Genomic DNA, 18,971 nt, shown 5'->3' on the forward strand with positions numbered 1-18,971 from the left:
TATATTTTCCTTTTGATCGTTTGACATGTTTTAAGCGAGTTGCACCAATGTTGGATAAAATGGCAAGCTTTTACAATTGATATCAGATACATGTATCAACCGTCTTTATCGCTTATTTATTTACTTATTTCCTTGTTTACCAGAGATATTGTATATTTATTTCACTTTTGCTTAATCACATCGGTGAAGCAAATTGATCAGTAATCCAGTTCCCCCACTATCCAAGCAGTGTTTTACAGATAAGAAAGGCCTCTTATATTATTGTACTGGTAATCTAGCGGTCGAACAACCCACGCACGTCTGTTTGGAAAGTATGTAGCTTCATTATCGTAGCTCAAATTTTAATTTAAGAGACAAACATCGTAGCTTTTCCGACTAGAAGCGCAGTAGCAATATGTATAAATATATACATAATGAAAGTAAGCCAGTGTTTTACACTATATTTGAAAAAGGAGAAATATAAAAATACTTATAAATTAAATCACACCGAACGTTGTATCCAAAATAGTGTTTAAAAACGAATTTTACATGCGAGAAGTTTGCCACAGTATGGAGTTTGTTCGAGACTTAGACAATCAGAGTTACGTCCCCTTCAAACCCCAACAATGACATAATTTGAGGTAATATTATGATATAGGGAAGAAATTATGAGCACTGCATTGCTTTGAATTTACAGAATGTAACATGCACGTCAATGTGAAGACGGATAGATATTTGCATAATTTTGCAATCTTCGATTACCTAAACACTCTTTTCAATATGACGAATTGTATATATCATACATCACGAATGTACTTACACACTTGTACTGCATGCTCTGTTGTCAACATACCACATACCCTGATATCAGTTTAAATAGTATTTTGACAGGAGTATTTCTGAGGTGTTTATGATAACCTATCTCAATATTGGCAAGTTCAGTTAGTGCAAGTTATTTACTATCGCGAGTCTTCCCTATGTACCAGTTTGACAATGTCAAAATGTATTAAGTGCGTTGTGCCCTTTGTCCAAACCCAGATGGCTTCTGTGATGCCTCAGTAATATGTAAAGAGAGATACGTTATTATGTAACGTTAAAACAGATAAGAAATTACTCTAGTAGCTCACTTATAAATCTTTAAACATTTATTCAGACATCAGGATTTGGCATATAGCTATTGATTTACAATGATGGGGGCAAGGCGCATAAATGTTTGTTGACAAATGGATAAGCCTTTTTGTTCTATCTTACACTCTCCCTTGATAGATAGGTTCTTGCATTTCGTAATATATGATGTGTTAGCATAACAGATATTGATTAATTGACACTTTTAAGCAAATGGTGGAGAAAGAGTTATCTACAGAGGTTTGCAGACCCATGATATTTGTAAGTCATGCATTCACGAGGTTGTTTTAAACATATAGCCACAGAGGGGAATACGCGCTACCTGTGTGCTACCTGTGCTGTGTTACATTTTTGTACCTGTGTTGTTCTTCCTGGAAGCGTATCATTATGCAGACATCCACATGTTTTTTTCTTAATCCGCCTGATAAATTATTGCAAATAAAAAGGATCATGAATAAATTAAACTTCGATATAATGTTTTTCGTTTTATTTGCCACCGCGATTACAGCCCATATATTCAAAAATCAAAGTAACATTTCCTCTTTTTCTTAATAATTCCTTTGTACATTTCCCTCAATTTTTCCGATTGTCCGGTCTAATGAAATATTTTATTATGAATTTACGACGTTTTTTAAATAAAAATAAAATAAAAGGTTGTTCCGATCTTTCATAGATTTATTCATTGTCACTTAAATACTTCGTGTAAAGTTACAAAAATGTAGGTTAACTATCTTAAGAAAAAAGAAGGTGAAGAAGGACATAATAATGCTAAGAAATGTCCTCTAACACGTGTATAAAAAGTTGTCATATTTCTCAGTTAATTAACTCATTGATTCAACGTGCACATGAAATAGATACGCTAACAAGTGTATGGTACCTTGAATAATTATGAAAAAGACACATACCTTTCACATGACATTTTAAGCGTAAATATGCATATGGAAAAGTCAATGACGATAATATTGTTTTAAAAATATTTTTTCTAAATTGTTTTAATATTCACAAATTTGTCACAAACCGACGATTTTTGATCGATGGCCGTTGAGCTTAGAGGTCATTTGGAAAAAAATGGTGTTTAGTTGGCTTTTAATGGAGAAATATATAATATAAAAGTATGCAGATGATAAACAGTTAATCACACATTATTTTCAGTGTTCGTCGCTCGAACGATTTTCTCGAATCCACCAGCAGTGGCCTCTCGATTTAATTCACGTGCCCGCGATGAGAAAATTGTTCTCACGACAAACCCCGAAAACACATTGTGATAATCTATATTCATTCAGGCAATCTGCCCAGAAATGTGATTCAGATTCAGATTTTATTTCCAACACTCAGACACATGGAAATGTGTAACATGAGGTACATGTACATGATTTCATATATTAAATTTTGACAGGATGGACAGGTGCATGTATGTATACAAGCAAAATTGTATTGACACTCAGACATATTATATGTGTTACATGAGGAAATAAAGTTGCAGATATGGAAAATGAAGTACAATATACATATTTGTATGCACATGCATAACTGAGAGAATGGACAGTTCAATTTAGAATCGGTACGGTATAGTAACATGATATGACATACAATGGAAAATACAAAGCAAACATAAAAACAACCATACATATAATTCACAAGTTATTTAACTATTAACAGTTATACATATGCATCATTCACAAAATAGGAGCCATTTTGGTTAGGAAAATAGATAAACCTGTCAGAACTCGTTGATTGCATAATGATAAAAGACCTTTAAACTTATAAATATTTGGGTTTGTGCAATAATAACGAGGAATATATTTGTTACGTAAGGTGGCTATAGTTATATTATTGCATTCAAATAGATTCATCTCCGACACTTTCCGCGCACAAATTACATAGTCGATTATCTCGGGATATGTTATACCATCTACCTGTTTCAATTGGGAACTTCAAATTCGCCCAGAAATGTGAATGGCAAAATAAAACATGAGATTGCCAGAGAAACAACATATTGCTATTGACATACCGTCATTTAAACAACACATATATAATTACAGGAATGATAGATAACTAACATATGTTACCACCCATGCATCTACAGTAAATTCTAAAAATACTTTGAAATAAAAGTTTGAAAGTTTCTGATATAAATATAATTACTAGACGATATGTTTCCCGATAAACAGTAATTATCTTGAATACACAATATGCATAATTTATATTACATTTTTTATGATGCAATATTTTATATATAGAGTGTGGTATAAATAATTGTGTGTCATAGTGCACACGTGCATAAATAAAACAGATTCACCAAGTCTATGTATGGACAGTTACGTCACATCCTAACGATACTGTTTACAAATGGCTGATAGCAACAGTGAGAAATGGGTGGGTGGACATCGCGAGCCCACACTGTCCAGCATTCAGGTAAGTAAAGTATCACAACAAATGCCTGTGTTGTATATGTAGCTATGTATATCATAACTAGTATAGCACTGTTATATGTTCTGAACAAATCATCCGTAATGGTTAGATTAGACCCCCGTTGTCAATACACACACACATAAAGATATATAAAAATGTATGTAAAAGTGATCGGACCACGCGAACATTGATTGTTTTAAAAATTTACATAATGACATAACACAAATAACAATGAGAATATAACACAACTGATTATTATTCTTTAAAATCCCAATACAACCAATGAAATGCGAATTCAGTATAAAGTGTACTATTTCGTCACTGAATCGATGCTATACTAAGACAAAACAGTATATCACATTATTGAAATTGATGTCATAAATCATATTGCCGTGTACCTTGAAAGCATATATATATAATAGTTCTTCAACGGGTGTCCTCTTAAACTCAACAGGGCTCTCATGTACATGTATATTTTGATATCTATTGAAAAGACTGACAAATTTAAATGATTAAAAATGATTTATTAACACAACTCTCACCTGGGGTGTAAAATCTATCGATTTCCCTATTTGTATAGTGAATTTATATTGTTGTTTTATTTCATTTATGACATATAGGTGAAAAATGACACATAACTACCTAAAATACAATATACACTGTATCATAGCATGACTCACAGATGAGTCAAACTATCTACTATCTATAAGTTCTTATATCTTCTTTTGTTTTAGATAATGACTGTGAAGTTGAATTAACCCGGGTAAGTTTATAGGCACTCGTTTTTATTAACATTTCAATTCACATTATACTTATAAATACGATGGCCGATAGAAGCCGACACAAAATAACTACAACAGAAGACGTTTATGTACATGTACATTTTTTTAAACTGTACCTGTACACAATACAATATAAAACATCTATGCACAGATACACTTTTAAAAAACTGCACATGTACACAGAACAACCACAAGTGCTATTAACATTCCTTAACGACTCGGGTCAACTTGATATTTCACACGTGCCTAATGCGGCAGTGAATTAAGGAAAGGGAATATGTTCATAAATCACCGAAGCCGCGATATAGGTCACCATACAGTGTTTTTGCGTAGACTGTACACAATATTTTCAATAGTTAATACTTGAAGACAACCTAATCTCATTACCTGAAAATGGATATTCGAAAAGTTAGACACTGTAAATTATCAGGTGTTTAATTTTCTTATCTTTTCTTTGTCACCTGTTGCTCAGTATAAAAACAAAAAAACACGGAAATGTTGTGTAATTTATCATGTTCCTTTTACTGTCTCCGAGAAACCTACAATACAGGACAATACAATAAATGCATTCACCCTCACATATATACATACAATAAAAACTTTCGCGCCGACCGAGGTACCGGACCTTTGAATATAGACCGCTATATCTATATATTAATTCAAATAACTACATATTACAATCACACACTAATTATAACATTAATACGGTTATACACACCGGGTATGGTGTTCCTAGGATAGTTCGTTACCGAATGCTGGCGGCAATGTCTATATACGCCTCTTCATGTATATACAACAACACGATATGGAGAACAGATCCTTCTCTTATGAGTTGGATTTTAAGAATGACCACTGGACAGTAAGTATTTACCCAGTAGCCGAAATATAGTGGCGGGAATATACGGTGTTTTATTCGTGCAAGGGGCAGGTCCAAGGTCTACGTCGTAAGTTCCGAAGTGATGACGTCACATACACTGTTTACCAGACGGGACAACACACGTGTATACAGACAGTTGACAGCACTCGTTGAAACATATACACACACCATATATATATCATATATATACCCGGGTTACATACTGCGTTGCTGGGGGAAAATGTGTCCCACATTTGTTATTTTCCCTTAAAATAACCTGGACTAAAAATCGTTTAAAGCGAAATCCAGTCATATTGCCTTGTCACAGCTACATAAGTCTGTAACCTGTCCAAAACAATGAAATTCATGCAATGTTTTATAACTAAATCAATTAAAACTTGCAAAATAATTATCTGAATAAACATCGGTAATACAATCAATCAATCATGATGACATTTAATTACAAATTCCTAAATGTAATCTGTTAACTCCATCTTTCGCCGAATGACTGCCGGTGCTCCATGAAAATTCATGAAAGTATGGACTATCTCGCAAAACGTTGTGAAACGATTTTTATCCACCTAAACCTCAATTTACAGTTGATTGGTCCTATGTCCAAGTTTTAATTGGAAAGAAATGTAACAGACATGAACCATCGTTATGAAATGTCTAACAATATAATTTGGCCTATATTGATGCATTCAGTTTTCAATTTAATTTGGATTCATTATATTTGTATAAAGTAAACGAGGAATTGGTTGCCCTTGCTGAAGATTACTTTTCGCACAACGACATTTCTGGGTTTCCTAATTACATACTTAATGTACATGTACAGTTTTTAAAAGTGTACATGTACATAAATGGAATTATTTTCCATTTAATTCCAGGTAACTGACACACAAAAAGGTACAAATGTACTAGAGTTAAATCGCTACTGCGCGATAGTTTATCTAGTGATGATATTTTTAATGAAATAATTTTATTGAACTGTTAAATGTACCTGCATGATCTGATTTGGGGGTAATCCTTTGTCAATGAGTTTCTGCACCATATATTTTCTGCCGCTGTGGTTTGTCAACCGTTTTCCCCGAGGAGTAGGCCTATCTCCCGACTTCCTCGTCAGACCATATATCAGAATTAACACAGTCTTATTTAAAATCTCGTGCAAGTGAAGGCTGCAAATCTACAGGTGTGCCGGGGATATTTGTCAATAAAACGTGATTGACTTCTACTCTGTGTCATCATTTTAAAATATGCATTATTCGATGATCATTTTACAAAGGTACTATCATATTTTGAACAAGCCGAGGCGAACGTGACGATTGACTCACACATGATAATTACATACGTCACGAAACGTCGATACCAGATGGTTGATCGGTAGGGTCCAAACATATTTAGTGTTGTGTGACGTAGGCAAATTTTCTTGTAGGTCGATTGATAAAGGGGAGGGACTTAATCTGTATGTTTTTGTTTACACTGAATTGACGGCGTGTTTGTGCAGGTAACAACAACTTTTTTACAGGTTTTTTTAAAACATATCTACATTTTCTACCATTGTGGTAATACATTTTCCTTGCTTGTTCATTTGCAGTATGTAGGCGCACGACGGGCTTTGAAGGCTTTATATGTGGCGATAGGGCAGCGAGATGGGTTCTTAGAGGTTACCTATATTCGTCACCCTTCTGATGTCGTACATTCATGAAAAAGATACAGAGTAGCTTATTTAAATGTACCGGGGGTATTGTTTCTATCGGTCGTTTTTCTTTGAGAACATTTTGTAAAAAAAATATCAGACATTTCGCTAGAATTGTGGCGAGTATTTGAAACGGATAGGGATATGTATTTGACCGTTTCTGAGTCAAAACCTGTAAACGTGATAACAGGACGTGAGCAGAACGGAACATTTTCGGACACAGTGACAGTATCATCTTCTTTTGATATTGCCTTAATCCGCCCCCCCCCCCTTTCCCCATCGCATAACCTCACAAAGTCACCAACATTTGCCTGCAGCGCCTGTCTTCATGCAAAGCAGCCATGTTGACAGCAGACGACGTAAACAAAACAGCACGTGGCACAAAGCGCGTGAAAAAGTAGTCCCGGTCAAAGGCGCTCTGTTTGACCAATCGAGACTCTGGAAGGTCATAAACCACGTGTGGAGTATAACTCATATTCATATAACAGTGTCGATGTACATACAATGATCTGAGAGTGTAATAACACAGTGTATTGTGGTATTGCACGAGTATGGCAGAATACCGATATTTTTCATGAATGCGATGAGCAAAATATCGCTTTTCTTCCATACTAGTGAAATATAAAGAGTATTCAATTGGAAAACCATTATGTTTTCTATTTATTACATTTTAAAACTACCTACAACAACGAAAATTACTGCGTCAAAGCAGTCGGGGTTTTAACAGCGTAATCTTTGGCGTCATATTCGAATGACGTCACGTTTGAAAACATGGCTGCTTGTCCTACCGTTCTCTGGTATTGTTTCATTAGATTTGCTTCAATTGTGTAAGTTAATTTATACCGTTGTTTATGAAGGAAAGATCTACCAAATGACTTATTCTTCATCATTATCTGTATTTATTAAACGTGATATTTTTACTCTGAGAAGATGTCACTTTTGATGTCTATCACAATGAGAAAGGTATTAGTTTTATCAAGTTATAACTCCCTATTCACCCGTCCTCATGTTATCCTGGCTGTTGCAGGGACGTTAAACCCGAAATAAACAAAATCAATGAAAACACATTTCAGACAATGGTCGTTTTATCTAAATTACAATGGTGAGAGATGAAACCTTTGCATCCAAACCATTAAAGATGACTTCCATGTCTTTGCCTTTATAGAAAGCTGGCAGTTATCTTCGTTTTTCTGTGACAGCGAAACAATAATAAACCATTTTCATTCTAACGTTTACACTTAGCAAGTTATGATGCTAATAAATGAAATTCCGGACCCTAAAAGCATATCTTTAGACCCAAAAAACATATAAAAACGCGATGACGTCAGATAACAACGTGTACTATTATGTGTTTAGGTAATGGGGTGGTACATCATTGTGTTTCTCTTTAATGTAAGAGTAAAATATATATTTAGACTTCATGATTTCTGTCACTCTTTTTATATTCTAATTGTTTTGTTTAGGTTTCACATTTAGAAAGGAATGCTAATGAACAAAACACAAAAGAGCAACAGCATCAAATTGAATGTCTGACAAGAAAAATACATCAACTCGAAGTCGAAGTTAAAGAGCGAATGTCACGTGAGGAAAAGCAAATTGAGGAACTTAAAAAGGAAGTCGTGGATCTTAAAGTTGAATTAGCTGCACTTAGAACAGACTGTAAGGACCTTCAATCGGAATTGGAAAGAAAATCCACGAGTACAAAAATAAACATACAACACGTTGATACAGTCCACGCTTCAGACACGGCAACTCATGCAAAGACATTGAATTCTTATACGTCTAGTGAAATGCTGGTTGACAACTCGCAAACTGTCAATTCAACGGAAGAGCACATTTCCGTCAACGAAAATACTGAAACTCGTACAGACAACACTGATCAAAAACCAAAGCCGAGACCCGATTGGAAATTATAATGAATCGTTTATTTAACATACTGAATTAAGGGTATGTTTTGCATTTCCATGTTGGCATGAAGTGCAGTGACAACCATAAATATTCAAGAAAACGCATAGTCGCTTGATTATGAGTATATCAAAATTCTAATTTCATTTAGGACCTATAAATTCCTGGATGATGATAACCCACGAAATCAACGAAATAAAAATCCTTACGAACATAAGTGATTTCACAGCATGTTTAAAAGCCATCACATTGTGCGTGATAATCGAAACAAAATCATAATAAATAGTACGATATCAAAGGTAATTGTCATATGGAAACAATAACATGAATTCGTCCGAAATTGATTCCGCATTGACACAAAGTCAGGTGTATGTGTATTCGATAAAAATGAACACTTCCTGTTTGTTACCATCACAATGTAATTCACATAACAAAAATTAAAAACGAGATGCCAAAGCCTATTGCATTTATAGTGGCATGACTGCTATGGGAAAAGCTTCATACTAGACATTTGAAATGGAAACGTGACCGTGTGACTGAACAGTTGCGCTGTATACGGTGTGTTTTATCTCATAGTTATCCTACATGTAAGTATAATCATCACATCTTCGAAAACATTCACGTTTTTGGATGCAATCATAACAATGGTTCATTATGCGTACGTTTGCAACTCAAGTAAAGGTTTATGATAAAAGTGTATATACTTTACAAGGGACTGCCCATATGTTTGTGCCAAAATATGTTTAACCCCATTGTTAATATTTCAATTGTTCCTTGCTAGCCATCAGTCGTCATATCAACATAAGCAGGTATCATTTACGATTTCACAGACGGTAGAACAGAAAATAGTGTTGAATTTATCCGATTCTAAAAAAATACGTTATAATGCTTATAAAATGATATGTTAACATTATGTTTATCATAAACATTCTGTGCGTGCATGCAGCATTTCATAATCTGGTGTTAGACGGTCTGCTAGATTAAAGAAAAATCAGGCGTCATTTGCTGTTTGATGTGTGTAATGGAATACGAGTTTGTTGTTGAATTGTTTGCTAATAAAAGTCTAATTATTGCAAAAGTACTAAAGTTGGGAGTATATCAATGGGTTCAACTATCTTCCTTATGCATTTATTGACATCTACATACTATTGACATTGTCGGGAACTACTTATATCCTTAATTTATAACGATGGGCCCTCATACTATTGATGGATCTTAAAAGTTGTTTTACCGAAATAAACAATTGTGTTTAACTTTGTCTTTCATATTTTGGGATAAGGTGCCCTCGATTGTTATTCTCGAGTGTACAGAATTATATACGCTCTGTAAATCATTACATATTATGCGAAAGTTTGGTGATTTACGATACTTTGCATGGATACCAGAAAATATAAATGATGCATAATGCCACTGAAAAAGTTAATATATTGTCAATATCTGGACACACAATACCTATGAAATTTGATTTGGAAAATTGAAGTGTCATAACAACAACTCGTTTGACATGTGTCGATCCAACATAAGACCCACGATGCACCTAGTTTTATTTGTTATTCAAACTTACATTCTAATAAAATGAGGTCATTAAGGCCCTTTTGGAGCTCTGACGGAGCCAAGCATTAAAGAGAAACACATTATTATATTTGAAGTCACTTCGGTTTTCGGATCGCTTAATACAATATAACTTCATAATCCCATCACTAATAATGAAATGAATTTTCCTCTAATATATTTATCCCTCCTTTCCCTATTACATGTAAGTCCCGCCCCACTTCCTAAGGAAGGCAACAGTAATCCTTCAAACAATATTTTATTCTTTTATTGTTTCAAATTTTAACTACTGTCCTTTAGTCTGGCACTCTTGTTCCATGAAGAGTGTCAGAGAGCTAGAAAAGATACAAGAAAGAGCTTTAAGGTTTATACATAATGATCACAACTCATCCTTCAGACACTTACTCAGTATTACCAACAGCGACAGGCTTCATGTAAGGCGTCTGAAGGAAATGGGTTGTGAGGTTTTTAAAATTATAAACAAAATTTCTCCTGAATATATTCATAATCTTGTAAATATTAAGATGTCTAATTATGACCTCAGGAAAGAAAATACTGCAGAGGTGCCCAGGGTCAACACTGTGAAGTATGGACATTAATCGTTTGCTTTTGAGGCCGCCCGGGTGTGGAACACAAAATTCAGGAGGCTGGTCCATTCCTGGGATGGCCCCATCTGCCTTTGCAATATCTGCAAAGAGTGATACTTCATACTGTGCCCTGGTTACCTCTGTCACCTGACATTTTGGATTGTGTGATACTTTTAATGTCTTATCTAATTTCTTATATGTTTTAATTCTATTCTATATTTTTGCTGCATCTTATTTGTGTTTTAATTCCATATTTTCTAAAATATAAGTTTTTACAAAACTTGATAAATTTTGTTAATTGATTTCGGTATCATTTAATTCACACTATACTAGTGTATATTCTGTCAATTTTGATTCTTTGCTATATTTGCATTGTATGTTTATTCCACTTCATAGTGTTTTAATCCTAAGTCCTAAGTAATTCTTGTGTGATATACAAGTATTCATTCACTATTAACTATGTCTTTTATTTACCTATACTGAATACTACTTATCTGTGATCACATTTAATGCTTTTCATATATTAACACCACTTTTATATATCCCGGGGGGCCTTTGTAGGTAGGGGACTCCCAATCACTTAGAAACCTGGTATATGTATACTTTCTTTTTCTGTGATGATTATTACTGTTTTATTATTAATATATGTGATTATCTCCCTTTACTTGTAATATAATATGTTATCGTTATTTTTACATATGTTTGTCGCAATAATAGTTCTCAAGAGCTAATGTTCCTTGTTTACCTGTATGCGACGTTAAATAAAGTTTCTTGTATCTTGTTGTATCTTGTATGTACATAAATGTTGTATATTATAGTTGTATTGTGTACATGTACATACACGTCTCCTGTTGTCGTTGTTTTGTGCCGGCTGATATCGGCCATCGTATTTATAAGTTTAATGTGAGTTGAATGTTAATAAAAAGAGTGCCTATACACTTAACCGGGTTAGCTCAATTGCGTTGTCATTATCTAAAACAAAAGAAGATAAAATAGCTTATAGATAGTAGAGGGTTTGACCCATTTCTCCGTTAAGTGATTGTGATACGTAACAAATCAATTTATCGTCGCTTTATTTTAAAATTATCCGATCGTATCGATCTTGCTATGATAATAAACATGTGAATCATGTTATGATACAGTGTATATTGTATTGTATTTCAGGTAATTATGTGTCATTTTACACCTATATATCATAAATAAAATAAATCAACAATATAATTCACTATACAAATTGGAAAATCGATACATTTTACACCTCAGGTGAGAGTTGTGTAAATAAATCATTTTTAATCATTTAAACTTGTCAGTCTTTTCAATAGATATCAAAATATACATGTACATGAGAGTCCTGTTGAGTTTAAGAAGACACCCATTGAAGAACTATTCATATCTACATCTGCTTTCAAGGTACACGACAATATGATTTATGGTGATAGATTTACATAAGTGTCTAAGACACTTGTTTCTATTTCCTATTCTGTGTTTTGTTACAAAATGTTATATATATATATATATATATATATATATATATGTTGCATACATATGTATATAATTGAAATACTTGAATAAAAGAAAGTTTAAACTAATATGATTTATGACATTTTGTCTTAATATAGCATCGAATCAGTGACGAAATAGTACACTTTATAATGAATTCGTTTTTTATTGGTTGTATTGAGATTTTAAAGAGTAATAATCAGTTGTGTTATATTCTCATTGTTTTTTGTGTTATGTCATGTGTAAATGTCCAATCACTTTCAGATACATTTTTATGTATGTTTATGTGTGTGTGTATTGACAACGGGGGTCTAATCTAACCATTACGGATGATTTGTTCAGAACATATAACAGTGCTATACTATTGATGATATACATGGCTACATATACAACACAGGCATTTGTTGTGATACTTTACTTACCTGAATGCTGGACAGTGTGGGCTTGCGATGTACACCCTCCCATTTGTCACTGTTGGTATATATCAGCCATTTGTAAACAGTATCGTTTGGATGTGACGTAACTGTCAATACTTAGAATTGGTGAATCTGTTTTATTTATTCATGTGTGCAATGTGACACACAATTAATTATACCACCCTCTATATCTATAATATTGCATAATAAAAAATAATACAAATAATGCATATTGTGTATTCATGATAATTACTGTTTATCGGGAAACATATCGGCTAGTCATGATATTTATTGTATATCAGGAACTTTTTAACTTTTATTTCAAAATGTTTTTAGAATGTCATATAGATACATGTATATGCGTCGTAACATACGTTCAATACTTATCATTTCTTTAACTTTATAGTTTAAATGATGATATGTCAATAGCAATATATATTTTGCTGGCAATCTTACGTCTGATTTTTGGCTTTTGCATTTCTGGGAATGGATTGCCTGAGTGAAATGTAAATATCATATCAGAAATTATTTCCAATGCGCTTTCATGTTTAAACTCAATGTCGCTTTTTCATACCTCTATCTTGTATCAATGGGTTACATACTGCAGATCAAAACAGTTTATCGATGATGCCATATATAATCGATGTACGGATACCTGTGCTCCAAAACGAGAATATAATAATTGTTGTATAAACGTCGTTAATATAAGCTTGTGAAGAAAACTGGCAAAAGTATCAAATATTTCCAGATAAAATCAAAACTCATTTGTATACGTGAATATAAAGGAAAGAATACCGGGACAATTTTACTTGTTATAGTATCATGTAGACACATCTATTCACGTACGCTTTGGAAAGTGACATCACATACTGCATCTAATATTGTATTAAATGATCTTTGTCCCATTGTAGATAAAACACTTGAGAATTATACAACAGTGTTTGTACATACCGTAATCTTCCCTTTGAATTCTGGAGCGCGACTTGACCAGGGTACTACCAGCCTTGATACTCCAGGGGTTACGCCCACTTTCGCTCCCCGCACCCGTGGAATATGTCATAGCGAAATTGAAGGCATGCGGTTAGCTATTTGATCTGTCTCAGGTTACAAAAAACCTGACCAATTGCTAGGCTGATACCTGCTCCTCTGAAGATTACAGAGGAGCAACATCCGGCTTCAAAGCAGGCCAACGTTAGCGTTACGTGACCGCGAGGTTCATTTGATATACATCATAGGATCGAACTAGTCTTCTTGTCCTATCAACAATGTAGCGTTTACTGAGCCTTCGAGCTGAGACATTTTCCAGGGGTGCAGAGAGCGTAAGTGAAAATAACCCTTGGAGTAACGGGGACGTGGTACTGTCGTTGACCATGTAACACTGATGGTTGGAGCAAAAGAACTGTGAACGGAAGTCTAGATTTTGACTTAAAGCCTTGTCCGTTGACATTTACCCTTACCACATGTTCGCTACCTCTATCATTTTGTCCCCTAACATATTATTCAAGAATGATTTATTAAAGCTATTATCATTAGTCATGTATGGTGGATAGTTTCCAGTTCATATTTGCAGTTTTTGTCAGTAGCACGGGGGTTCCTAACAGCATATCACTACAAAGCTGGACTCTTAATGGCATTGTGGCAGCTAAACAATATGGATATTGTTTGATTAAATGCACATGTGAAGACAGTTAAACAATGAACAATCATTGCACTCATGCACTCCATGTACTCAGCAGTTACTACAAGACCATATTATGACGACTGACAAACGAAAATCAATTTGTTTTTACGTCCTATTGACAGCTAACGGTATGGTCATTTAAGGTTGTGCCAGGTTTTTGTAGTGAAGGAAAGCATGATTACCCAGAGAAAAAAGCATCGACCAATGAAAACCAGCAGTTCCAACATATTAAATCTTTAATGTCATAATTTGTTTAACTTTGTGTCGAGGGAGATTAGATTATATATATTTGTATTGAAGTTTGTTTCATCAATGCATTGTACAATACACTAGTGTAAACAATAGTCTTGTTATACATTTGTACTCAAAGACACACATTCATGCTTGCCAAATATACTTAAATGTAGATATTGTACATGTATTTAATGATATAGAACAGAACAAAAGATAGAAGAAACAAGAGAAACATTTGAGGAAGAAAAAGAAGAAATGAAGATCTCTGTTTTTATATGCACTGACTGAGGTAAATTAAATTAAACGAGCAGGAAACGGTGAAATTTCTAGTGCTATGCTACTTTTGGCAAAGCACTGTAAATACATATCTGATGAAATTTGATAATGATATTTCATAGCTGCGGAATGCTAGACCTGAAATGAGGGGTTAATTATTAAAAGAGTCAGAAATGATCAGTGCCTCCAGTAATATTTCTAATAAGACTAAACAAATCGGAACTTTGTCACATCCTCAGATAATGTTCAAAATTGTTTTCTCACCAAGTTGCAAAACAAAAAAAATATATTAAAAAAAACCCACAAATATTCATTCAAATGTGTAACACACTTTAAAGGTAATCAAAATAGCAATATCACATTGTTTGGGGGGAAATTAATCAGAGACTATTTGTAGCATATAATGGCGCTGGAATGTATTAAACCCTTTGTTATTACAGTTTGTCGGCTCGAAATACGGATTACCACCGGTTAGCCTGGATGCTGGAGTAAGACAATGTCGTGTAACTTCAAAGTGCGAAATATATTTTATGGACTGAGAGACCCGGGCCGGTATTCATGAAACTGTTTTCATGTTAAAGCATGGATTTTGTGCTCAAATCTATTTTTTGTTTCGTTTATTAATAAGTAATAACATTTTATCTTGTCAATGATTTGAAAAACAATAAAAATGTAATGAGGCATTGTTTTCTTTCTTTTCTACAGCATCGCTATTGCATAACCAAATCATTTCTGCACAATAACCCATACCTCGCGGTAGTTTATTCAGAATTTTTGGGATATTATGAAATTTCGATTTAAAAAAAAATAAAAATCAATGGAACAAAATGAAACAAAATACATTTTATTTGATGCAACAATAGTTTATCAGAAATATAACACATAAAATATAATAACAATGTCAATATTGATGAACAAAACACAAAAAAATGAGTAATTTTCTAACAATAATACTAAAACAATCAAAAATGCCCATTACATGAATCAATAAAATTCCGAGTGCCAATGAAACACGGTTAGGGCAACGAAAAGAAAATATAGGTGACAAAAAATAAATATCTTGCGGACTTATTTATTATACAAAAAATTATAAAGATACAAAAAAAAAAAGAAAAAAAAGAGAGACAACTCTTACATTTGTACCAATAATAATTCTTCAAGTTTATTTGGTAAAAAGGTACAACAACATTACAATATCATACAGTACCCAATAAATGTTTTGGCATTAATAATTTATATAGTTGATTACATTAACATTATATCAGTCTCTTAAAAGAAAGTTATTACACTTTCATAAATTACAAGATAGGTAATGGCTATTCCTACGAAACATAAAATTCTAAATCCCAAAAAGTCATACATACAATTTACAACATACAATATAGCACTTTTTATATACGAATATAATACAGTAGGCATTACCAATCAATAAATTACTTCAAATGTAATTTGTGTATGAATAACATTACAACAAACAATGTACTTTACTGTCATAGCAAAAATGTCACAATGAACAACAATAACAAAGTTTCACATACTTTACACAATAATCATAAATTTCTACATAATGTACAAATAACATACTATGTTGTGAGAAAATCACACTGTATACAACAATAATAAACTTTTACATTCTGAACAAAACTATAATAAACTTTCACATTATGTACAGATAACAACATACCATATTGTGATATAAAATATATCACACTTTATAGCAATAATAATCTTTGTCAGTATATACAGAAAACAACATATATTGTGGTTTAACAAAAATCACACTATTCAACAATAATAAACTTTAACATTATGTAAAATAACAACATACGATATTGTGGTATACAAATATTACATTGTAAAAATAACACTGTTGTATGTAATATAAAAATGAACTTGAAATATAGGCCTATTTGGCATATACATGTAATAACAAATATAGAATATAATCTTGACTATTGTGATGTATAAAATACTTCCCAGACCAAAATGTCTTTCCTGGTGGGTATTGCCCACCGCATTCCTTACAACCTTTCTGGTCCAGGTATTCAGATAACATCGCGAGTTCAACCACTCGTCTACCCTGCGACCAGGTTAAACAGTTATTGGCGTATTAGTGATCACTAATGCTGGAGGGATTCTCGTCGTACGTCGATGTCGGCTCATCAGTAAAATTGTCAGCAAGCTTAGTAGTGGCCTCAGTAGCCAGCGTCTCTTCAATGTGTGATCGAATGTCACTTTGTTTCGTCGCATAGTCGTGGTCTAGCATTTGATATTGGACATTGTTGTTGTTGTTATTGTCCGTTAAAGCGTTTAGTTTACATTTAAAACGGCTGATTTTACGTCGGACTTGCATGTCGACCATCACTGCCACGACGTTGTTTATATCGTTTTTGGCCCACACTTTCGCGATTGGAGATTTTCAACGCAAGGGACACAATTCTGTAGTCGAAACGTTATTCAAACGAAATATATTCAAGGGAGGATAACAACATTGTCGAAATGGTAATCAGGGGCAGTAGACTCTAACACTGAAAAACGACGGTGGAATTCTTTAGTGTTTTGCTCTGGCTGGGACGGGGATCCTTAAAGCCAAATACTGTTTTAAATGTTTAGATTCGACGTTTTGATCGTTTAATCAAAGTAAGTTGGTTTGAGCACAAACTCCATGCTTCATCAGGAGAACGGTTTCATGAATACGTGCCCTGTTCCCGTTATAAATTAATAAAAAAAAATCTAGTTTTGTCAATGATTTGGAAAAACATTAAGGAGCGTTAAAACCAAATACAGCTTTATATTTTTCCATTTGATCTTTTGATCGTTTGACATGTTTTAAGCGAGATGCACCAATGTTGGTTTGAGCACAGAATCTATGCATGAGCATGAGAACGGTTTCTTGAATACAGGCACGGGTTTTAAATAAAATGGCAAGTTTTTACAATTGATATCAGATACATGTATCAACCGTCTTTACCGCTTATTTATTTACTTATTTCCTTGTTTACCAGAGATATTGTATATTTATTTCACTGGTGCTTTAATCACATCGGTTAAGCAAATTGATCAGTAATCCAGTTCCCCCACTATCCAAGCAGTGTTTTACAGAACAGATAGGCCTGTTATATTATTGTACTGGTAATCTAGCCGTCGAACAACCCACGCACGTCTGTTTGGAAAGTATGTCGCTTCATTATCGAAGCTCAAACTTTTATTTAGGAGACAAACATCGTAGCTTTTCCGACTAGGAGTGCAGTAGCAATATGTATAAATATATACATAATGAAAGTAAGCCAGTGTTTAACACTATAGTTAAAAAAGGAGAAATATTAAAATACTGATTAATTAAATCACACCGTTGTCTCCAAAATAGTGTTTACAAACGAATTTTACATGCGAGAAGTATGCCACAGTATGAAGTTTTTTCGAGACTAAGACAATCAGAGTTAGGTCCCCTTCAAACCCCAACAGTGACATACATTTGAGGTAATATTATGATATAGGGAAGAAATTATGAGCACTTCATTGCTTTTAATTTACAAATAGTAACATGCACGTCAATATGAAGACGAGTAGATATTTGCATGATTTTGCAACTTCGATTACCTAAACACTCTTTTCAATATGACGAATTGTATATATCATACATCACGAATGTACTTACACACTTGTACTGCATGCTTTGTAGTCAACATACCACATACCCTGATCTCAGTTTGAATACTATTTTGACAGGAGCATTTATGGGGTGTTTATGATAACCTATCTCAATATTGGCAAATTCAGTTAGTGCAAGTTATTTACTACCGCGAGTCTTCCCTATGTACTAGTTTGACAATGTCAAAATCTATTAAGTGCGTTGTGCCCTTTGTCCAAACCCAGATGGCTTCTGTGATGCCTCAGTAATATGTAAAGAGAGATACGTTATTGTGTAACGTTAAAACAGATAAGAAATTACTCTAGTAGCTCACTTATAA

At 33.6% G+C, this 18,971-nt stretch overlaps 1 protein-coding gene across 1 annotated transcript; it reads left to right on the top strand.

The window, feature by feature from the left end:
• The first annotated feature begins 3,463 nt into the window (after positions 1-3,463).
• LOC110457065 lies at positions 3,464-8,937 on the top strand. Its single transcript, XM_021508161.1, has 3 exons — positions 3,464-3,519; positions 4,251-4,279; positions 8,314-8,937. The coding sequence occupies exons 1-3, from the start codon at positions 3,477-3,479 to the stop codon at positions 8,764-8,766; spliced, it is 525 nt and encodes a 174-aa protein (XP_021363836.1). The 5' UTR covers positions 3,464-3,476; the 3' UTR covers positions 8,767-8,937.
• Positions 8,938-18,971: the final 10,034 nt, after the last annotated feature.

Source organism: Mizuhopecten yessoensis, unplaced genomic scaffold, assembly GCF_002113885.1.
Source record: "Mizuhopecten yessoensis strain PY_sf001 unplaced genomic scaffold, ASM211388v2 scaffold9023, whole genome shotgun sequence".
Lineage (NCBI taxonomy): Eukaryota > Metazoa > Mollusca > Bivalvia > Pectinida > Pectinidae > Mizuhopecten > Mizuhopecten yessoensis.